The sequence below is a fragment of the Lethenteron reissneri genome, chromosome 49 (genome assembly GCF_015708825.2).
Source record: "Lethenteron reissneri isolate LAM-NWPU_2019-01 chromosome 49, ASM1570882v1, whole genome shotgun sequence".
NCBI classification, from domain to species: Eukaryota; Metazoa; Chordata; class Hyperoartia; order Petromyzontiformes; family Petromyzontidae; genus Lethenteron; species Lethenteron reissneri.
This window is the reverse complement of record NC_083827.1, coordinates 7,023,660-7,043,791: the sequence shown is the minus strand read 5'-3', so window position 1 is coordinate 7,043,791 and position 20,132 is coordinate 7,023,660. Positions and strand designations below refer to the sequence as shown.

The 20,132-nt window shown below is 49.8% G+C and overlaps 1 protein-coding gene across 1 annotated transcript in view; it reads right to left on the bottom strand.

Moving 5' to 3' along the window:
• Positions 1-5,823: 5,823 nt before the first annotated feature.
• The window catches only part of LOC133354864 (cadherin-7-like), a 72,179-nt gene continuing 57,870 nt past the window's right edge, over positions 5,824-20,132 (bottom strand). Inside the window, exon 7 of the mRNA XM_061572015.1 lies at positions 5,824-5,867. Coding sequence (XP_061427999.1) covers positions 5,824-5,867 — 44 coding nt within the window. The remainder of the gene's footprint in view (positions 5,868-20,132) is intronic.

Below are 20,132 nucleotides of genomic sequence, written 5' to 3'. Positions count from 1 at the left end.
CTTTGTCCCACCTCTGAGGTGTGGACTCGAGTCATGTGACTTGGACTCGAGTCAGACTCGAGTCATGAATTTGATGACTTGAGACTCGACTTGGACTTGCATAACAATGACTTTGTCCCACCTCTGAGGTGTGGACTCGAGTCATGTGACTTGGACTCGAGTCAGACTCGAGTCATGAATTTGATGACTTGAGACTCGACTTGGACTTGCATAACAATGACTTTGTCCCACCTCTGAGGTGTGGACTCGAGTCATGTGACTTGGACTCGAGTCAGACTCGAGTCATGAATTTGATGACTTGAGACTCGACTTGGACTTGCATAACAATGACTTTGTCCCACCTCTGAGGTGTGGACTCGAGTCATGTGACTTGGACTCGAGTCAGACTCGAGTCATGAATTTGATGACTTGAGACTCGACTTGGACTTGCATAACAATGACTTTGTCCCACCTCTGAGGTGTGGACTCGAGTCATGTGACTTGGACTCGAGTCAGACTCGAGTCATGAATTTGATGACTTGAGACTCGACTTGGACTTGCATAACAATGACTTTGTCCCACCTCTGAGGTGTGGACTCGAGTCATGTGACTTGGACTCGAGTCAGACTCGAGTCATGAATTTGATGACTTGAGACTCGACTTGGACTTGCATAACAATGACTTTGTCCCACCTCTGAGGTGTGGACTCGAGTCATGTGACTTGGACTCGAGTCAGACTCGAGTCATGAATTTGATGACTTGAGACTCGACTTGGACTTGCATAACAATGACTTTGTCCCACCTCTGAGGTGTGGACTCGAGTCATGTGACTTGGACTCGAGTCAGACTCGAGTCATGAATTTGATGACTTGAGACTCGACTTGGACTTGCATAACAATGACTTTGTCCCACCTCTGAGGTGTGGACTCGAGTCATGTGACTTGGACTCGAGTCAGACTCGAGTCATGAATTTGATGACTTGAGACTCGACTTGGACTTGCATAACAATGACTTTGTCCCACCTCTGAGGTGTGGACTCGAGTCATGTGACTTGGACTCGAGTCAGACTCGAGTCATGAATTTGATGACTTGAGACTCGACTTGGACTTGCATAACAATGACTTTGTCCCACCTCTGAGGTGTGGACTCGAGTCATGTGACTTGGACTCGAGTCAGACTCGAGTCATGAATTTGATGACTTGAGACTCGACTTGGACTTGCATAACAATGACTTTGTCCCACCTCTGAGGTGTGGACTCGAGTCATGTGACTTGGACTCGAGTCAGACTCGAGTCATGAATTTGATGACTTGAGACTCGACTTGGACTTGCATAACAATGACTTTGTCCCACCTCTGAGGTGTGGACTCGAGTCATGTGACTTGGACTCGAGTCAGACTCGAGTCATGAATTTGATGACTTGAGACTCGACTTGGACTTGCATAACAATGACTTTGTCCCACCTCTGAGGTGTGGACTCGAGTCATGTGACTTGGACTCGAGTCAGACTCGAGTCATGAATTTGATGACTTGAGACTCGACTTGGACTTGCATAACAATGACTTTGTCCCACCTCTGAGGTGTGGACTCGAGTCATGTGACTTGGACTCGAGTCAGACTCGAGTCATGAATTTGATGACTTGAGACTCGACTTGGACTTGCATAACAATGACTTTGTCCCACCTCTGAGGTGTGGACTCGAGTCATGTGACTTGGACTCGAGTCAGACTCGAGTCATGAATTTGATGACTTGAGACTCGACTTGGACTTGCATAACAATGACTTTGTCCCACCTCTGAGGTGTGGACTCGAGTCATGTGACTTGGACTCGAGTCAGACTCGAGTCATGAATTTGATGACTTGAGACTCGACTTGGACTTGCATAACAATGACTTTGTCCCACCTCTGAGGTGTGGACTCGAGTCATGTGACTTGGACTCGAGTCAGACTCGAGTCATGAATTTGATGACTTGAGACTCGACTTGGACTTGCATAACAATGACTTTGTCCCACCTCTGAGGTGTGGACTCGAGTCATGTGACTTGGACTCGAGTCAGACTCGAGTCATGAATTTGATGACTTGAGACTCGACTTGGACTTGCATAACAATGACTTTGTCCCACCTCTGAGGTGTGGACTCGAGTCATGTGACTTGGACTCGAGTCAGACTCGAGTCATGAATTTGATGACTTGAGACTCGACTTGGACTTGCATAACAATGACTTTGTCCCACCTCTGAGGTGTGGACTCGAGTCATGTGACTTGGACTCGAGTCAGACTCGAGTCATGAATTTGATGACTTGAGACTCGACTTGGACTTGCATAACAATGACTTTGTCCCACCTCTGAGGTGTGGACTCGAGTCATGTGACTTGGACTCGAGTCAGACTCGAGTCATGAATTTGATGACTTGAGACTCGACTTGGACTTGCATAACAATGACTTTGTCCCACCTCTGAGGTGTGGACTCGAGTCATGTGACTTGGACTCGAGTCAGACTCGAGTCATGAATTTGATGACTTGAGACTCGACTTGGACTTGCATAACAATGACTTTGTCCCACCTCTGAGGTGTGGACTCGAGTCATGTGACTTGGACTCGAGTCAGACTCGAGTCATGAATTTGATGACTTGAGACTCGACTTGGACTTGCATAACAATGACTTTGTCCCACCTCTGAGGTGTGGACTCGAGTCATGTGACTTGGACTCGAGTCAGACTCGAGTCATGAATTTGATGACTTGAGACTCGACTTGGACTTGCATAACAATGACTTTGTCCCACCTCTGAGGTGTGGACTCGAGTCATGTGACTTGGACTCGAGTCAGACTCGAGTCATGAATTTGATGACTTGAGACTCGACTTGGACTTGCATAACAATGACTTTGTCCCACCTCTGAGGTGTGGACTCGAGTCATGTGACTTGGACTCGAGTCAGACTCGAGTCATGAATTTGATGACTTGAGACTCGACTTGGACTTGCATAACAATGACTTTGTCCCACCTCTGAGGTGTGGACTCGAGTCATGTGACTTGGACTCGAGTCAGACTCGAGTCATGAATTTGATGACTTGAGACTCGACTTGGACTTGCATAACAATGACTTTGTCCCACCTCTGAGGTGTGGACTCGAGTCATGTGACTTGGACTCGAGTCAGACTCGAGTCATGAATTTGATGACTTGAGACTCGACTTGGACTTGCATAACAATGACTTTGTCCCACCTCTGAGGTGTGGACTCGAGTCATGTGACTTGGACTCGAGTCAGACTCGAGTCATGAATTTGATGACTTGAGACTCGACTTGGACTTGCATAACAATGACTTTGTCCCACCTCTGAGGTGTGGACTCGAGTCATGTGACTTGGACTCGAGTCAGACTCGAGTCATGAATTTGATGACTTGAGACTCGACTTGGACTTGCATAACAATGACTTTGTCCCACCTCTGAGGTGTGGACTCGAGTCATGTGACTTGGACTCGAGTCAGACTCGAGTCATGAATTTGATGACTTGAGACTCGACTTGGACTTGCATAACAATGACTTTGTCCCACCTCTGAGGTGTGGACTCGAGTCATGTGACTTGGACTCGAGTCAGACTCGAGTCATGAATTTGATGACTTGAGACTCGACTTGGACTTGCATAACAATGACTTTGTCCCACCTCTGAGGTGTGGACTCGAGTCATGTGACTTGGACTCGAGTCAGACTCGAGTCATGAATTTGATGACTTGAGACTCGACTTGGACTTGCATAACAATGACTTTGTCCCACCTCTGAGGTGTGGACTCGAGTCATGTGACTTGGACTCGAGTCAGACTCGAGTCATGAATTTGATGACTTGAGACTCGACTTGGACTTGCATAACAATGACTTTGTCCCACCTCTGAGGTGTGGACTCGAGTCATGTGACTTGGACTCGAGTCAGACTCGAGTCATGAATTTGATGACTTGAGACTCGACTTGGACTTGCATAACAATGACTTTGTCCCACCTCTGAGGTGTGGACTCGAGTCATGTGACTTGGACTCGAGTCAGACTCGAGTCATGAATTTGATGACTTGAGACTCGACTTGGACTTGCATAACAATGACTTTGTCCCACCTCTGAGGTGTGGACTCGAGTCATGTGACTTGGACTCGAGTCAGACTCGAGTCATGAATTTGATGACTTGAGACTCGACTTGGACTTGCATAACAATGACTTTGTCCCACCTCTGAGGTGTGGACTCGAGTCATGTGACTTGGACTCGAGTCAGACTCGAGTCATGAATTTGATGACTTCAGACTCGACTTGGACTTGCATAACAATGACTTTGTCCCACCTCTGAGGTGTGGACTCGAGTCATGTGACTTGGACTCGAGTCAGACTCGAGTCATGAATTTGATGACTTGAGACTCGACTTGGACTTGCATAACAATGACTTTGTCCCACCTCTGAGGTGTGGACTCGAGTCATGTGACTTGGACTCGAGTCAGACTCGAGTCATGAATTTGATGACTTCAGACTCGACTTGGACTTGCATAACAATGACTTTGTCCCACCTCTGCCATCAACACCACCACCACCACCGCCGCATCCACCATCAATCATCATCTCCGTTCTTGCACGCGTGTCGCCCGCCACTCTACAACAACTACTGCGTGTGCAGCAACTACCACCACCACCACCACGAGCCACAACCAGAAACCACCGCCACAACCACAGGACAACCACGTGCCACAACCAGCAACCACCGCCACTACAGTCGCCACTGACAAAGATCTCCCGTATGACATGAACAGGCTGGTGGGGCAAGTGCTGTTAGCAAGTTGCGCCCATTGAGACCGGAATGGCACACGAGGGGGTGTGGTGGGGTGGGCAACACCACGCCGGGCCGCCTTTGTCTCCCCAGTGGCGATGTTCACACACCGCCCCAGGCGCTCATTCATTTGAAGTTGAATCGATCGACAACAATAAAGACAAGGACCCGCTCGCGTGTGAGTCGCTAACAACGACCACCAAAACCACCACCGCTACAACCACCACCTCCGCTAACACAACCACCACCACTACTACAACCACCACTACAACCACCACCACTACAACCACCAATAAAACCACCACAACCACTACAACCACCAATAAAATCACCACAACCACCACCACTACAACCACCACTACTACAACCACCACTACAACCACAACCACTACAACCACCAATAAAATCACCACTACAACCACCACCACTACAACCACCACCACAACAACCACCACTACTACAACCACCACTACAACCACAACCACTACAACCAACAATAAAATCACCACTACAACCACCACCACTGCAACCACCACCACAACAACCACCACCATCATCGCCACTACTACAACCACCACCACCACTATAACCATCACTACAACTTTCACCACTAAAACCACCACCAAAACCACAACCACTACAACCACCACCACCAGCACAGCAACCACCATCACCACAACAACCACCACCATCACCACTACAACGATCACCACCACCACAAACACCATTACCACCACCACCACCACAAACCACCACCGCTACAATCACCACCACCACAACAGCCACCACTATAACTACCATCACGACAACTACCACCACTACAACCACCAATAAAACCACCACCGCTACCACCACCACTACAACCACCACTACAACCACCACCACCAGCACAGCAACCACCACCATCATCGCCACTACTACAACCACCACTACAACCACCAGCACAACAACCATCACCATCACCACAACAACCACCACCATCACCACTACAACGACCACCACCACCACAAACACCACCACCAGCACCACAAACCACGCCCATTATTCAGTAACCAGCCCACACCTGCGACTCGCACTTGACGAGGTCACCTGCTAATGGCAGGGGGTGCCCCTCTAACGACTTCAAGGTGAGCTGACGAGGCGAGTGTGACTCGTGGAGGTGTTGTTCGCGAGTAAGGGCAGCTGTTAGCGCGCTCGTTATGGCTAAACGATTTGGGCGAAATGTCTAATTGCGATTTTTTTCTCTGACAGGTATTGCGATGTGATTTGCGATAAAAAAATTCTAAGGCAAGCTTCGGTTCAATATGCGCTGTGTAATAGATTTAAAACGCGTGATGGAGCATTAGCACATGATAGCATCGACATATGAACTGCTCTATATATTCGAATGCAAGGGTGAGCACTTAATCGATATGAATTGATTCCAACATGTATTTATGCAAATGTTTTAATTGAAATAGAACACTTAAACACAGAACAATTGTTACGTTAAATAAATTAAGTAATAATAATACAAAATAAAACAATTCCAATATGAAAGTAATAGGCCTTTTAAAATCGCAGCATTTGCGTTTTGCTAATCGCATTGTTTCAAATTGCGATTTCGATTTTGAAGTCGATTCATCGTTCAGTCCTAGCACGCGCGCTTCGAACCCGGCCACCCGAGATCGATTCCCGCATCACGGCCAACAGTATCGGAGCGAGCCCTTGTCCCATCGATCCGCTGAGGCTGTTGGTGGAACTTGAGTCAACATCTTTGTTAAGGGGAGCGGTGGGGTAGCGGTTAGCGCGCTGCTGCGCTAGGAAAGCCGGCGAACCCGAGTTTGATTCCCAGCTCACGGGCCACCAGCACCGGTAACGATTATCCGAACCGGTCATGGGCCTCCCCATGGTCGACTCAGCCTCAAATGAGTACCTGGTGCGACGTGAGACAAAGGCGGCCGGGCAGGTGGGCGGGTGGGTGGGCGTGGTGCTGGCCACCCACCCCAACGGCGCGTCAAAGGCTACAACGGGGGTTGGGGCAATCTTTGTCTGTGTTGCGATAAGTAATACGAGTGAGCGTTTGACGAAGAGCAGGAGGGCGCGGCGGGGTATTGTTGTGGTCAGCGTCACGCCTGGCCGCATTTGTCTCCCCCGAGACACGCGAAGTTTGCGAGACGGTGAGTGCCTCCGTGCCTCTCGGATCCGTGATGTGTGCCGGGGAGCGGTGGCGCGAGTGGTTAGGAGCACGCACTGCCATTGTCGCTCACGGCTGACGCTGCTGACGGCGCGGAAGCTTGAACGGGTCCTGGGGCTTCCCCGAGGTAGACTCAGCATTAAATGAGTACCTCTTGCGACGCGTAAAACATCATGACTAGAGAGACAAAGGCGGCCGGGCGTGGTGCTGGCCAGCCACCCCCTCATGTGCCGTTCCGGCCTTCGTAGGTGCGTCTCGCTAACAGCACTTGCCCCAACAGTATGTTAAGGCTGTACGGGGGATCTTTGCCTTTTTGTTTGTGGCCTTAAAATGAGAAATATCTAAGCATTGACATGTCTGGGAATCTGGTCCTTTGAAATAGGGACATTGCCCGAAACGTCGCCTATTGAAACCCGTTTTTCATTTTTATTTTAGTTTTGCTGGCTTATAAGTCCGGCGTGCTAACCATGTCTGTCTCAAGCCTGGATAGGTGTTCACTAACAGCTCTCTTTGGCATATTCGTCAACACTGGGCAGGTGTCTTGGAAGAGAGCAAACCTTCCACCCGCATATCACTCACAATGTGTGCCAACATTCCGGCTGTCAAGCCCTTCTACTGACCCACTCACGAATCCATTCACTCGCTCACCTACCTGGCTACTCGACCACTCACTCAGCCGCTCAGACATTCAATCACTCACACGGTCCCCCATTCACTTATTCACCCATTCACTCATCAAATAACCCAACCACTCACGCACTCAGCCACTCACCCAAACACCGACTATTCATCGAACCGTTCACTCATTCGCTCACCCACTCACCAACACACCCACTCGCCCATTTCACCCCACTATTCACTCACTCACGCATCCACTCACCCACACACCCACTCACCCACTATTCACTCACTCACTCTCCCACTCACAAACACACCCACTCGCCCATTCACCCCACTGTTCAATCACTCACTCATCCACTCACCCGCACACCTACTCACCAAAACACCCACTATTCACCCAACCATTCACTCGCTCACTCACACACCCACTCATCCACTCACCAACACACCCACTCGCCCATTCACCCCACTGTTCACTCACTCAATCATCCACTCACCCGCACACCCGCTCACCCACTCACCCACTATTCACCCAACCACTCACTCGCTCACTCACACACCCACTCATCCACTCACGCATTCGCGCAACCACTCACACACACACTCATCCAATCACCACAATACCGGTCACAACGCTTCCCTTTATGCTCAGTCCAGGGGTCCGGAATCACAATAACAAGAACATACTTCTTCTTTTTTGTCTGATTTCGCAAACGAAAAAATTACCGCAAATATGTCAAGGGCGGCACAACGCTCGCGTGATGAATGCGAGACGGGGCGGTGGTCCTCAATACAAGCGACGCCACAAAGCGGTTTGAATGAGCCGCCTTCGACCGCGGAACTGTCAGGTTGCTCACCCCCCCCCCCCCGGCTGAGTCCTTCACACCCCCACCACGTGGGGACATTCCCCCTCCCTTCGCACCCTCCTCACCCTTCTCCTCCTCCTCGTCGTCGTCGTCGTCATCTCCTTTTCCCCAGGCTTTGATAATGGGTTTTTTCTTTACTCAATTCAATGAACGGGGTTAGCGGTGGTGTTGGTGGTGGGGAGTGGTGGTGTTGGGGTTGGTGATGGTGGTGTTGGTGGTGGCGAGTGGTGGTGGAGGAGTGGTGTCGGTGGAGTTGTTGGTGGTGGTGGGAAGTGGTGGTGGTTGCGAGTATTGGTGGTGGTCGGGTTGGTGGTAGTGGTGGGGAGTGGTGGTGGTGGGGTTGTTGTTGGTGGTGGTGGTGGTTGCGAGTGTTGGTGGTGAAGTGGTGGTCGGGTTGGTGGTAATGGTGGGGAGTGGTGGTGGTGGGGTTGGTGATGGTGGTTTTGGTGGTGGCGAGTGGTGGTGGGGGAGTCGTGGTGGTGGTGGAGTTGTTGTTGGTGGTGGTGGAAAGTGGTGGTGGTTGCGAGTATTGGTGGTGGAGTGGTGGTCGGGTTGGCGGTGGTGTTGTTGTTGGTGGTGGTGAGGTTGGTGGTCGCGAGACGGAGGTGCAGTATTGTATATATGCATGTTGAACTTCTTTCGCACCGTACCTAGCCGACCGTGCTAAACGCAGGTGGTGGTGGCGAGTGGTGGTGGGGAGTGCTTGTCGAGAGGTCACGCGAGGTCGTGGAGGGATGAACCAGGTGACTTGGTGATGCTGCTGCTGCTGCGTTGGCAATGGTGCACAGACAGCACAGTTAACAATAAACCCCGACACGTCCCTCAATGACACCAACTCGCGCGTGCCTTGAAAGAGACAAAAATAAATAGATGCGATCGTTGACGTTTCGGGCAATAACCCTTGTCCGCAGCCTCAGCGCCATCGCACCTGAGCGGTTTACGTTCTCCAGAGAAGGGGCATTGCCTTAAACAAAAGTCAGACTTGAAGACTTTAATTCAGGCGGTCGTGGTCCATGGAGGTGAGCAACACTTTAAACGCCACGTTGCTACTCTGGGCCACTGCAGCGCATGTTAGCAGCAGCAACGCGTTGAGCAGAGCTACACGATTCTATTCTTAGATTTTTTTCGGTAAAGTCACGTAGGTAAAATATTAAAATTAATAAAAGTAAAATAAAATCACGACGTTTTGGAGGCAACACAAGCTTCCGTCGTCAGGTGGAACCGTCACAGCCACAACAGCTGTATCAAGTAAATGAGAGATTACAATAGCTACCACTCCGTATATATATAATGGTTGAAGAGGGGAAGGGCCAAGTACGGCACACTTTAAATTAAAAACCTAAGAATATGAATCCTTGCAGTCACGAAAGCTTCAAATCTAGAATTACACGATTCTAGATTTGAAGCTTTCGTGACTGCAAGGATTCATACTCGTAGTTCTTTCGGTAAAGTCACGTAGGTAAAAAATGAAATTTAAATTAATAAAAATAAAACAATAATTTTTTTATTAATTTTAATTTAATGTTTAACCTACGTGACTTTACCGAAAGAATAAAACAATACATTTTTTTTAATTAATTTTCATTTCATTTTTTGCCTACGTGACTTTACCGAAAGAATAAAACAATAAAAATTTTATAAATTTTTATTTCATTTTTTACCTACGCGACTTTACCGAAAGAATAAAACAATAAATTTTTATTAATTTTAATTTCATTTTTTACCTACGTGACTTTACCGAAAGAATAAAACAATAACATTTTTATTCATTTTAATTTCATTTTTTACCTACGTGACTTTACCGAAAGAACCAAGAGTAAGATCTACACGATGTCGACGTGGAGGTCAGTCGCTGCTGCCGCTGCTGTCACGACGAGAGGGCTTCTGCGGAGAGGACGCCCAAACGGTGGTGAGATGTTAACCACCTCACCCGATATGCCGGAGTGTCGTGGGTTCTATCTCGAGCCTGACGCCTGTTGTATATTATATGGACTTTGCATGTCTCTCTCCCCCAACCCCCCCGTGGTCGCGTGGATTTTTCTCGGGTCCTCCGGTTACCCACCTTCAAATTTAGAATCAACTTGCTTTTAGAGTATCTGGGCTGCTATTAATCTCGACGCGATGAACCCATCTTCTTGGTTCCTTCGGTAAAGTCACGTAGAAAGGAAATAATACAATAATAAAAAATAAAATATAAAAATATAATTCTCACGACGTTTGAGCCCACTTCGTTGAGATATCTTTTGCGTTAGCCAGGTCGCTTCTGAAAAAAAAATGCATTATCGCTCAGTGGGCCTTACCTGGTCAAATAAAATCAATAAAAGTTTTTAGTTAACGTTTTAGAGAGAGAGAGAGTTCACGTCGTTTTGCTGTGGCTTGTCCTTCGTCTATGTCTGCGTGTCTCCATGGCTCTACACGTGCGTCTAAGCGTCGCGATGTACCTATATGATCTCTAGTGTACTCTACATGCCTCTATGTATCTCTATGAGTCGCGATGTGTCGTTACGAGTTCACGGCACGTCCCATGGTTCGGGTTGCGTGAACAAGTTACCGTGGCTGGCGTTGAATGCGCCTCTTCGTACGCCCGTGTATCTATGCGTCTCTTTGTATCTCAGTGGGCTTTTTTAAGTGTATCCGTGCCGGCCTTCGCAGGTGGTACTACTCGCTAACAGCACTTGGCCCCAACAGTCTGTTAAAGGCTAGAATCGGGGGATCGTTGTCTTTCTGTGCGCGTGTTTGTGTGTGTGAGTGTGCGCCTGTCTGTGTGTGTGAGTGTGTGTGCGCGTGTCTGTGAGCGCGCGTGTCTGTGTGCGAGTGTGTGTGCGCGCGTGTCTGTGTGTGTGAGTGTGCGTGCGCGTGTCTGTGTGTGTGAGTGTGTGTGCGCGTGTCTGTGTGCGCGCGTGTCTGTGTGCGAGTGTGTGTGCGCGCGTGTCTGTGTGTGTGAGTGTGCGTGTCTGTGTGTGTGAGTGTGTGCGCGCGTGTCTGTGTGTGTGAGTGTGCGTGCGCGTGTCTGTGTGCGGTGGTGTAGCGGTTAGCGCGCTGCGCTATGAACCTGGCGACCCGGGTTCGATTCCCGCTCACGGCTAACACCAGTGACGATTATCTGAACCGGTCCTGGGCCTCCCCTAGGTCGACTCAGCCTTAAATGAGTACCTGGTGCGGTGTGTAAACATCGCCACTAGGGAGACAAAGGCGGTCGGGCGTGGTGCTGGCCACCCACCCCCTCGTGTACCGTTCTGGCCTTCATAGGTGCTCGCTAACAGCACTTGCCCCTACAGTCTGTTCAGGCTATACGGGGGATCTTTATCTTTGTGTCTGTGTGTATGAGTGTCTGTGTGTGTGAGTGTGTGTCTGTGTGTGTGAGTGGGTGTGTGCTTGTCTGTGTGTGTGAGTGTGCGCGCGCGTGTCTGTGTGTGTGAGTGTGTGTGCGCGTGTCTGTGTGTGAGTGTCTGCGCGTGTCTCTGTGTGTGAGTGTGTTAGCGCGTGTCTGTGTGTGAGTGTATGTGCGTGTCTGTGTGTGAGTGTGTGTGCGTGTCTGTGTGTGAGTGTGTGTGCGCGTGTCTGTGTGTGTGAGTGTGTGCGCGTGTCTGTGTGTGAGTGTATGTGCGTGTCTGTGTGTGAGTGTGTGTGCGCGTGTCTGTGTGTGTGAGTGTGTGTGCGCGTGTCTGTGTGTATGTGCGTGTCTGTGTGTGAGTGTAAGTGCGTGTCTGTGTGTGAGTGTGTGTGCGCGTGTCTGTGTGTGTGAGTGTGTGTGCGCGTGTCTGTGTGTGTGAGTGTGCGTGCGCGCGTGTCTGTGTGTGTGAGTGTGTGTGCGCGTGTCTGTGTGTGTGTGTGTGCGCGTGTCTGTGTGTGTGAGTGTGCGTGCGCGCGTGTCTGTGTGAGTGTGTGTGCGCGTGTCTGTGTGTGTGAGTGTGCGCGCGCGTGTCTGTGTGTGTGAGTGTGTGTGCGCGTGTCTGTGTGTGTGTGTGTGCGCGCGTGTCTGTGTGTGTGAGTGTGTGTGCGCGTGTCTGTGTGTGTGAGTGTGCGTGCGCGTCTGTGTGTGTGAGTGTGTGTGCGCGTGTCTGTGTCTGTGAGTGTGTGTGCGCGTGTCCGTGTGTGTGAGTGTGTGCGTGTCTGTGTGTGTGAGTGTGTGTGCGCGTGTCTGTGTCTGTGCGTGTGTGTGCGCGTGTCTGTGTGTGTGAGTGTGTGTGTGCGTGTCTGTGTCTGTGTGTGTGAGTGTGTTTGCGCCAAGGCCGTAGCCATGGAGTCAACATTGGGGGGGACCAAATCTTCCAGGGGGTCTGGGGGTCCCCCCCCCAGAAAAAAAATCTAAATTTAAAACTAATTTCCTGCCTAAAATATAAAAAAAATCACTAACACATGGTATGGACTTTTTTTCACAATAATCTCTAATAGTGTATTGTATTACATTGCTCCGTTTTTTTTCTTTTTTTACCTTTTCTTGTTTCATTGTATGTAATGGCAGAGATTAGGAATTAATCAAGTACAACCACAACCACAATCATATTAACAAAAATCTATTTTATAGCAATATATTGGGGGGGGGGGACATTTTCAGCATATTTGAATATTGGGGGGGTTGGGGGGATGTGCCCCCCCCAAATATATATTATAATTACGGCCTTGGTGTGCGCGCGCGTGCGTTTGTGAGTGCTCGCGCGCGCGCGCGTGTTCCGTCAATTTTCCCAAAGGGTGTTCTTCTCTCTTTACGCTCAAATGAAATTACATTTTCACTTCGACCCCGCTTCCTCCTCCTCCTCCTCCATGCCCGGCACCTGCGCGCCATTTATTTCATTTGTACTCCTAATGGATTCCGCGTAAATTTTGGGTCACGAGCTTGACAGCGAGAATGAAGCATCAATGTCACGGGGGCCCTCTACGGCTTCGCTCGCGCCACTTGACGCAACTCAGCTCCCACTTATCACCGCTGCCAGAAAAAAAGATGTTGCTCTCGCCCTCCCACAGACGTGGTGCGTGCGCGCTGTGTACGTTTAATTTATTTAGCAACGTACTCAGCCGACCGTGCTAATTGGATGTGCAGCGTTGTATGTATGTTGAATCTTCTTTCGCACCGTACGTAGCCAACCATGCTCATTGGAGGTGCAGTGTTGTATGTATGTAGACCTTCTTTTGTACCGTACATAGACGATCGTGTTAAACGGAGGTGTGCCCTGCTACGTACGCCAACTCCACCAGCAACATGTCCTCTCCTCCTTTAGCAGGACCACCGCCACCACTACCGCATCACAACCACCACCACTACCACCATCACTACCGCACCACTACCGCCACCACTACCACGATCGCCTTCACCTCGACTAACTTTACCATCATTACCACCTACCACCACCTTTACCACCAACTCCTCCAACATCAGCACCACCATCAACATCTCCTCGTTATCTTTTGTGCTTCATAGTTTCGAAAACATATATAGAGTCTCGCATAGAGACCAATAGACCCGCATAGAGACCCATAGACCCACACAAAGACCCATAGACTCACTCAGAGACACATATACTCGGGCAGAAACCCATAGACTCACACAGAGACCAAATGACTCATACAGAGACCCATAGACTCTCTCAGATATCCACAAGCTCACACAGAGGCCCACATACTCACAGTAAACCAAGGACTCATACAGAAACCCATATACTCACACAGAGACCCATTGACTCATACAGAGACACATAAACTCACTCAGATATAAATAGGCGCACACAGACGCCAACAGACTCACAGAGTAACCCAAGTGCTCATACAGAGATCCATAGACTCACACAGAAACAAAAGGACTCATACAGAGACCCATAGACTCACACAGAGACCCATTGACTCTTACAGAGACACATAAACTCACTCAGATATCCATAGGCGCACACAGATACCCACACATACTCGTGCAGAGTGGGGGGGGGGGGGGAGTTTGCCGCACGACATCATCTCACCGAGACGAATACGCCAGTAAATAAATAAAATGACGGCCACAGAAATTAAAATGGCATAATAAGAAAGTCGGCCAGTAAAAAACCCAACGAACCAGAGCTTAAGCACGCGCAGTCTGTCTGGGCGGATAGTGCCAGAAATTGCCCTATTTGGTTATGCAGTTTAGGAGGGAATAGGGAGGGAGGGAAGGGGGATGTGCGTTGGTGTTTGGCTACGTACGGTGCGTAGAATTTCAACGTGCACACGTAGACACGGGGGAGGGAGCGATGAGGCAGGGAGGGAAGGCAGGTGGGATGGGAAGGAGCCAGAGTGGGGCTGAGTGGCGGAGGGAGATGGGAGGGGTGTGGGAGGTGAGATGTTCGGGGTAAATCCGGGCCAAGGGAATGAACCGTTGTGCAATGAGGTCGCATGCTGCCACAGTGGTGGTGTGGCGCGGTTATCACGGTGGATTTGCAGAACGTATTCTTGGGTTTTTTTTCGGTAAAGTCACGTAGGTAAAAAATAAAATTAATAAAAAAAATCACGACGTTTCGGAGGCAACACAAGCTTCCGTCTTCAGGTGGAACCGTCACAGCACAATAGCTGTATCAAGTGAGAGAAATTCCAAGAACACAGTATTTGTATATATACTGGTTGAGGGTGGGAGGAGCCAAGGTAGGCCCTGAATATTATTTTGTGATACAGTTCTTGTATATTTACAAGGACTGTTTTCTTGGAATTTCTTTCACTTGATACAGCTATCGTGCTGTGACGGTTCCACCTGAAGGCGGAGGCTTGTGTTGCCTCCGAAACGTCGTCATTTTATTTTATTTTTATTTACTTTTATTATTTAAATTTTTTACCTACGTGACTTTACCGAAAAAAACTAAGAATATGATTCCTTGCAGTCACGAAAGCTTCAAATCTAGAATAGATTTGCAGAACGGTTTGAGGTCGCCGGATCGATTCGACTAACCGGCGAGGCACAAGTCGTATCAATAAAAACGTACACGGTTTCTGCTTCGTCTATCCACCCAGCCGCTATGAATGGGTAAATTGTAGTTCAGTCGATTGGCACGTCACGTGGAAGAGTAGGCCAACTACACTCGCGGGAGCAGCTCTCAAGAGACCGTAGCTGCGTCGCGCGCTTTCAGATGCCCTTCTGCGCCCGTCTGTAACGCTCGTCCTTGCAATATTAGGAAGCCACCGTAGCCTATGCACTTCTAGTTTGAAAACTCATTTCTTGGGAGCTGTTTCCTTGTGTGGTGTTTAGTTGGTGTCCTTCGAATAACCAATTGGCATGGTTAATGTGAAATAAGTTCAGCGTAACGTACATCAGAGCTCCATTGTGTTTGAGGTTCCTCTGTCGGCAGTGGCGTGGAGCACAGAATTGCAGGGCTGCGCCTTTAACCTGCGAGCAGCAGAATGCAATGGCGCGCAATCAATTGTTGTACCGTACCTCTGTGCCCCCCACCTCCGGGGGACGGGGAAAATGGTTCTCTGCAATGCACGACTGCATCGGGTCTAACCCCACTAGTCCAGCTGCTGGCAACCAAAATGCATGGAGGTTGAACTTCTTTCGCACCGTACTTAGCCAACTGTGATAATCGGAGGTGCAGCGTTGCATGTATTTATTTAGTTTAACGCGTAGGCTTTCGCGAACAATATTATTCATTATCAACGTTTTTGGGTTTATATCGCGTTATTTATAAATGTGTCGTAACCCTCCACCACCCGACACGGCCAATCAGTAAAAAAGTGTCACGTTGACAAAAGACAAATAGTTCACTGCTTTAGGCCCACCGTGGTGTTGAAGCCAGAATGGCGAATTGCCCGATGATGCTGGATGCAATTACCAGCGAAACGTCGTACTCAAAAAATGTAAATGTTGTGGTTTCACTCTTCAACACACCGGTGGGCTAAAGTAGTGAACTATTTATCTTTGTCAACGTGACACTTTTTACTGATTGGCCGTGTCGGGGTGGTGGAGGGTTACGACACATTTATAAATAAAGCCATCTAACCCAAAAACGTTGATTACTAATTGTATGTATTTGTGTTGAACTTCTTTCGCGCCGTACGTAGACAACCGTGCTAATCGAAGGTGCCGGAGAAGGACAACAAACTTGACACGCACACACAAAAAAAAGATCAAGAAGAAAGATTTGTTTCTTAAAATTCGGTAAGAAAATAAAACCTCATAATACAAGATCCGTAACAAATCCACCGCGGTGAACGCGAGACGGCCGGTGGGGACCCCTGCACGAAACACCGTCCACGAATTCATATTTTTGGGGTCTTTCGGTAAAAAGTCACGTAGATAGGTTCAAAGAAAATAACAAAAAAAACTACGACGTTTCGATCGGCAACAATCGCTTGCGATCGAAACGTCGTAGTTAATTTGTTATTTGCTTTCAACCTATCTACGTGACTTTTTCCGAAACACCCACAGAATAGGAATTCCTGCAGTCACGAAAGCTTTAAGTGCACGAAGCGGCCCTGTAAGAGCACCGCACGCGGCTCCCCAGCCACAGATGCGCCGACTCCCCCATGCCGCCCTTCTCTGCCTTGAGAGTCAGCTGGCTGGCTCGCAGGGAGAGCGAAATGGTCAATCATCGCTTTGCCCTGTGGGGTGCCTTTCCCATCCCCAGTATTTGTTGCAATCAGGGCGGTGGCACCCCCCCCCCCACCACCACCAACGGGTTGAGAAAGAAAAAAAACGGGGACCACCAGGGGAATCCTTTCAATCCCGTGGAATCCGTCCCGTGGTCCAGACGGTTGTGATGATTGGGGGGCGCCACGGTGGCTAGGATATGTCCACTTACCTCGCCCTGGTATACAGGAGGTCGTGGGTTTGATCCCGAACCTGACGCCTGCTGCCTGTGTATTTGGAGTTTGCGTGTCTCTCTCCTCATCATCATCATCATCACGTAGCTAGGAGATGTTCACATTACCTCGCCTGGTATACAGGAGGTCGTGGGTTCGATCCCGACCCTGACGCCTGCTGCTGTGTATTTGGAGTTTGCGTGTCCTCTCTCATCATCATCATCATCATCACGGTGGCTAGGAGATGTTAACTACCTCGCCTGGTATACAGGAGGGTCGTGGGTTCGATCCCGACCCTGACGCCTGCTGTGGATTTGGAGTTTGCGGTGTATCTCTCAGGTTCATAGCGCAGCGCGCTAACCGCTACACTACCGCTCCCCATACACACAACGCACACACGCACACACGCACACGCACACACGCACACACACACACACGCACACCAGCCGAGTAAACATTCCAGCCGAGGCCTGTGGTCTGGCCAAACGTCCGACGGAACAACACGCGGCGACGCACTTCGCACGCAGATCTCGAGATAAATTCAAAGCGCCCACCCATGGTGAGCGAGTGTCCATCTCCACACGTGGAGACACGATCCGATCACCTCCCCCCCACGTTGCCTTTATAGACTGTTGGGCAAAAGTGCCGTTAGCGAGCGAAATGTACGTACGTAGAGACGTGTCGTGGGCATACATGTCAGTGTATATAAAACTAGCTTGACTACCCCGGCTTCGCCCGAGACTTGGATTCTGTCCTGGATGAATACACGCGACGCGGAGGGTAGGGGGGGGATGCGTGACGTTAGCAGGCACACTGCGTGACGCTGCCGCATGCGGGTGACCTCACAGATGTGACGACATCGCTATTTGCCGTGCAAAATATATCCATTATTGCACCCCCCCCCCCAAAAAAAAAAGTATATTTTATACTTTTTGAATTGTGTACAGTCTGGAAGTTACCCACATGACAAATTCAAGTTTGTTGCATGTGGGGAAGTAAGCTAAACTTTTCGAACAAAACACATTCACAAATTTCCCTTTTAAATATAGATATCTCTCGATTTAAAGCTTCGTGACTGCAGGGATTCATCTTCTTGGTTCTTTCGGTAAAACATAATAAAATTATCGTATTATGTTTTATTTGTATTATTTATATTTCCATAATACAATTATTTTATTATGTTTTATTTATATTATTTTATATTTCCATTCTACGTGACTTACCGAAGAACCAAGAAGATATGATGTCTCCTCGTCAAGGAGTACAAACCATCCTAGCGTAGCGGCGGCTTTTGGCTCAGCCATCGAACAAAGGCGGCGGTCACCGCATCGCACGGCGCTTTCCAGACGCGCCTCCGCGGCCGTCTGGAACGTTCTTCCCTCCGATATTCAGAAGCCACTGGGGAGCTGTTCACTTTTAAATCATCTCGGTTGAACCCTCATTTCTTGAGCACTGCTTTCTTGTGTGTTTAGTTTGATGTCCATCACCCCGCGCCTCCAATCAAGCCCGGTTGGCTACGCACGGTGTGAAAGAAGTTCACGTAAACTGCACGGCACACTTGGGGGTGGTGGCGGTGGTGGTGCCGCAAGCTACTGCGTCACAGCAGCCTTCATACTCCTCCGGTGCTGAGGTTCACACACAGCGCACCTGGGAACGCATGTTCAGGCCGAGCGCACCTAGGCGGGTGTTTCAGGACCGGTATGCTTCCTTCGTCATCGATGTTGGCCGTGGCCCGGAATTAAACTCGACTCGCTGGGTTCGTAGCGCATTTTGCGCTGCCCACTCCACAAACCTCACTAAAAAGACAAAGGTCCCCTGTGTAGCCGTACCATGCTGTTGGGGCAAGCGCTGTTTAGCGAGCACCTATGAATGACCGCGCCGTACACGAGGGGGTTGGTGACCAACGCCTCGCCCGACCGCCTTTGTCTCCCCAAAGGTGATGTTTATAATCCGCAGCGGGTTCTCAATTGAGGCTGAGTAGCCCTAGGGGAGACCCAGGACCGCCCAAATATTTGCCACTGGTATTGGCAGTGAGGCGGGTGATCGAACTCGGGTCGACCTCGTGGCTCCGTGGCGCAGCGCGCTACACAATGCGCCACCGCTCCCCATACAAGCCCAAAGACAAAGATACCCCGTATAGCCTGTTACAGACTGTTGGGGCAAGTGCTGTTAGCCAGCACCTATGAAGGCCAGTGAAGCACACGAGTGGATTGGTGGCCAACCACTCCCGGCCACCTTGTCTCCCTCCCACCGCAACAGGTACTCATTTGAGGCCGAGTCGACCTAGGGGAGGCCCAGGACCGGGTTCAGATAATCGTCACCGGTGTTGGCCGTGAGCGGCAAATCCAACCCGGGTCGCCAGGTTCGTAGCGCAGCGTAGCGCTCACCGCTCCACCACCGCTCCCCACATAATCTCTCTCTCACACACACACGCGCGTGCAGGCGGTATACGTCTAGTGAGAACCACCACCCCCCCCACACACAGACACATTGTATCCGTCACACATGGCTTGGGGTTTTTCTCCGGGATCTCACGTTTTTCCTCCCACGCGGAGCTCATTAGTGGAATTAGCCAGACGTCGTCGCCCGTGCAGCGAAGTTCCCCTTTGAAAACAAAACAGACCAAGCGAGTCTTGAGACTCAACAGGGGGGGGGGCGGGGGAGAGGTTGATATCAAATAAACTCTGCTGCCGATGTTTTTGTTTTTTGTTGTTGACGATACCGACGCTTAATCAATCCCACGTGTTTGCGCAGGTGTCGCGAGGCCGGAACGGATCAACGACGACGCCCACCGCGGACTGGACGCAAAAAGGGTAAGTCAACAACAACACAACAACTACAACCCGCGTGGGGGTGGGGGTGGGGGTGGTGGTGGTAGGGGGAGCAGCGGTCAGCCCCACAGCGTGACACCAAAGAAGCTGCCATACCAGGCCACAG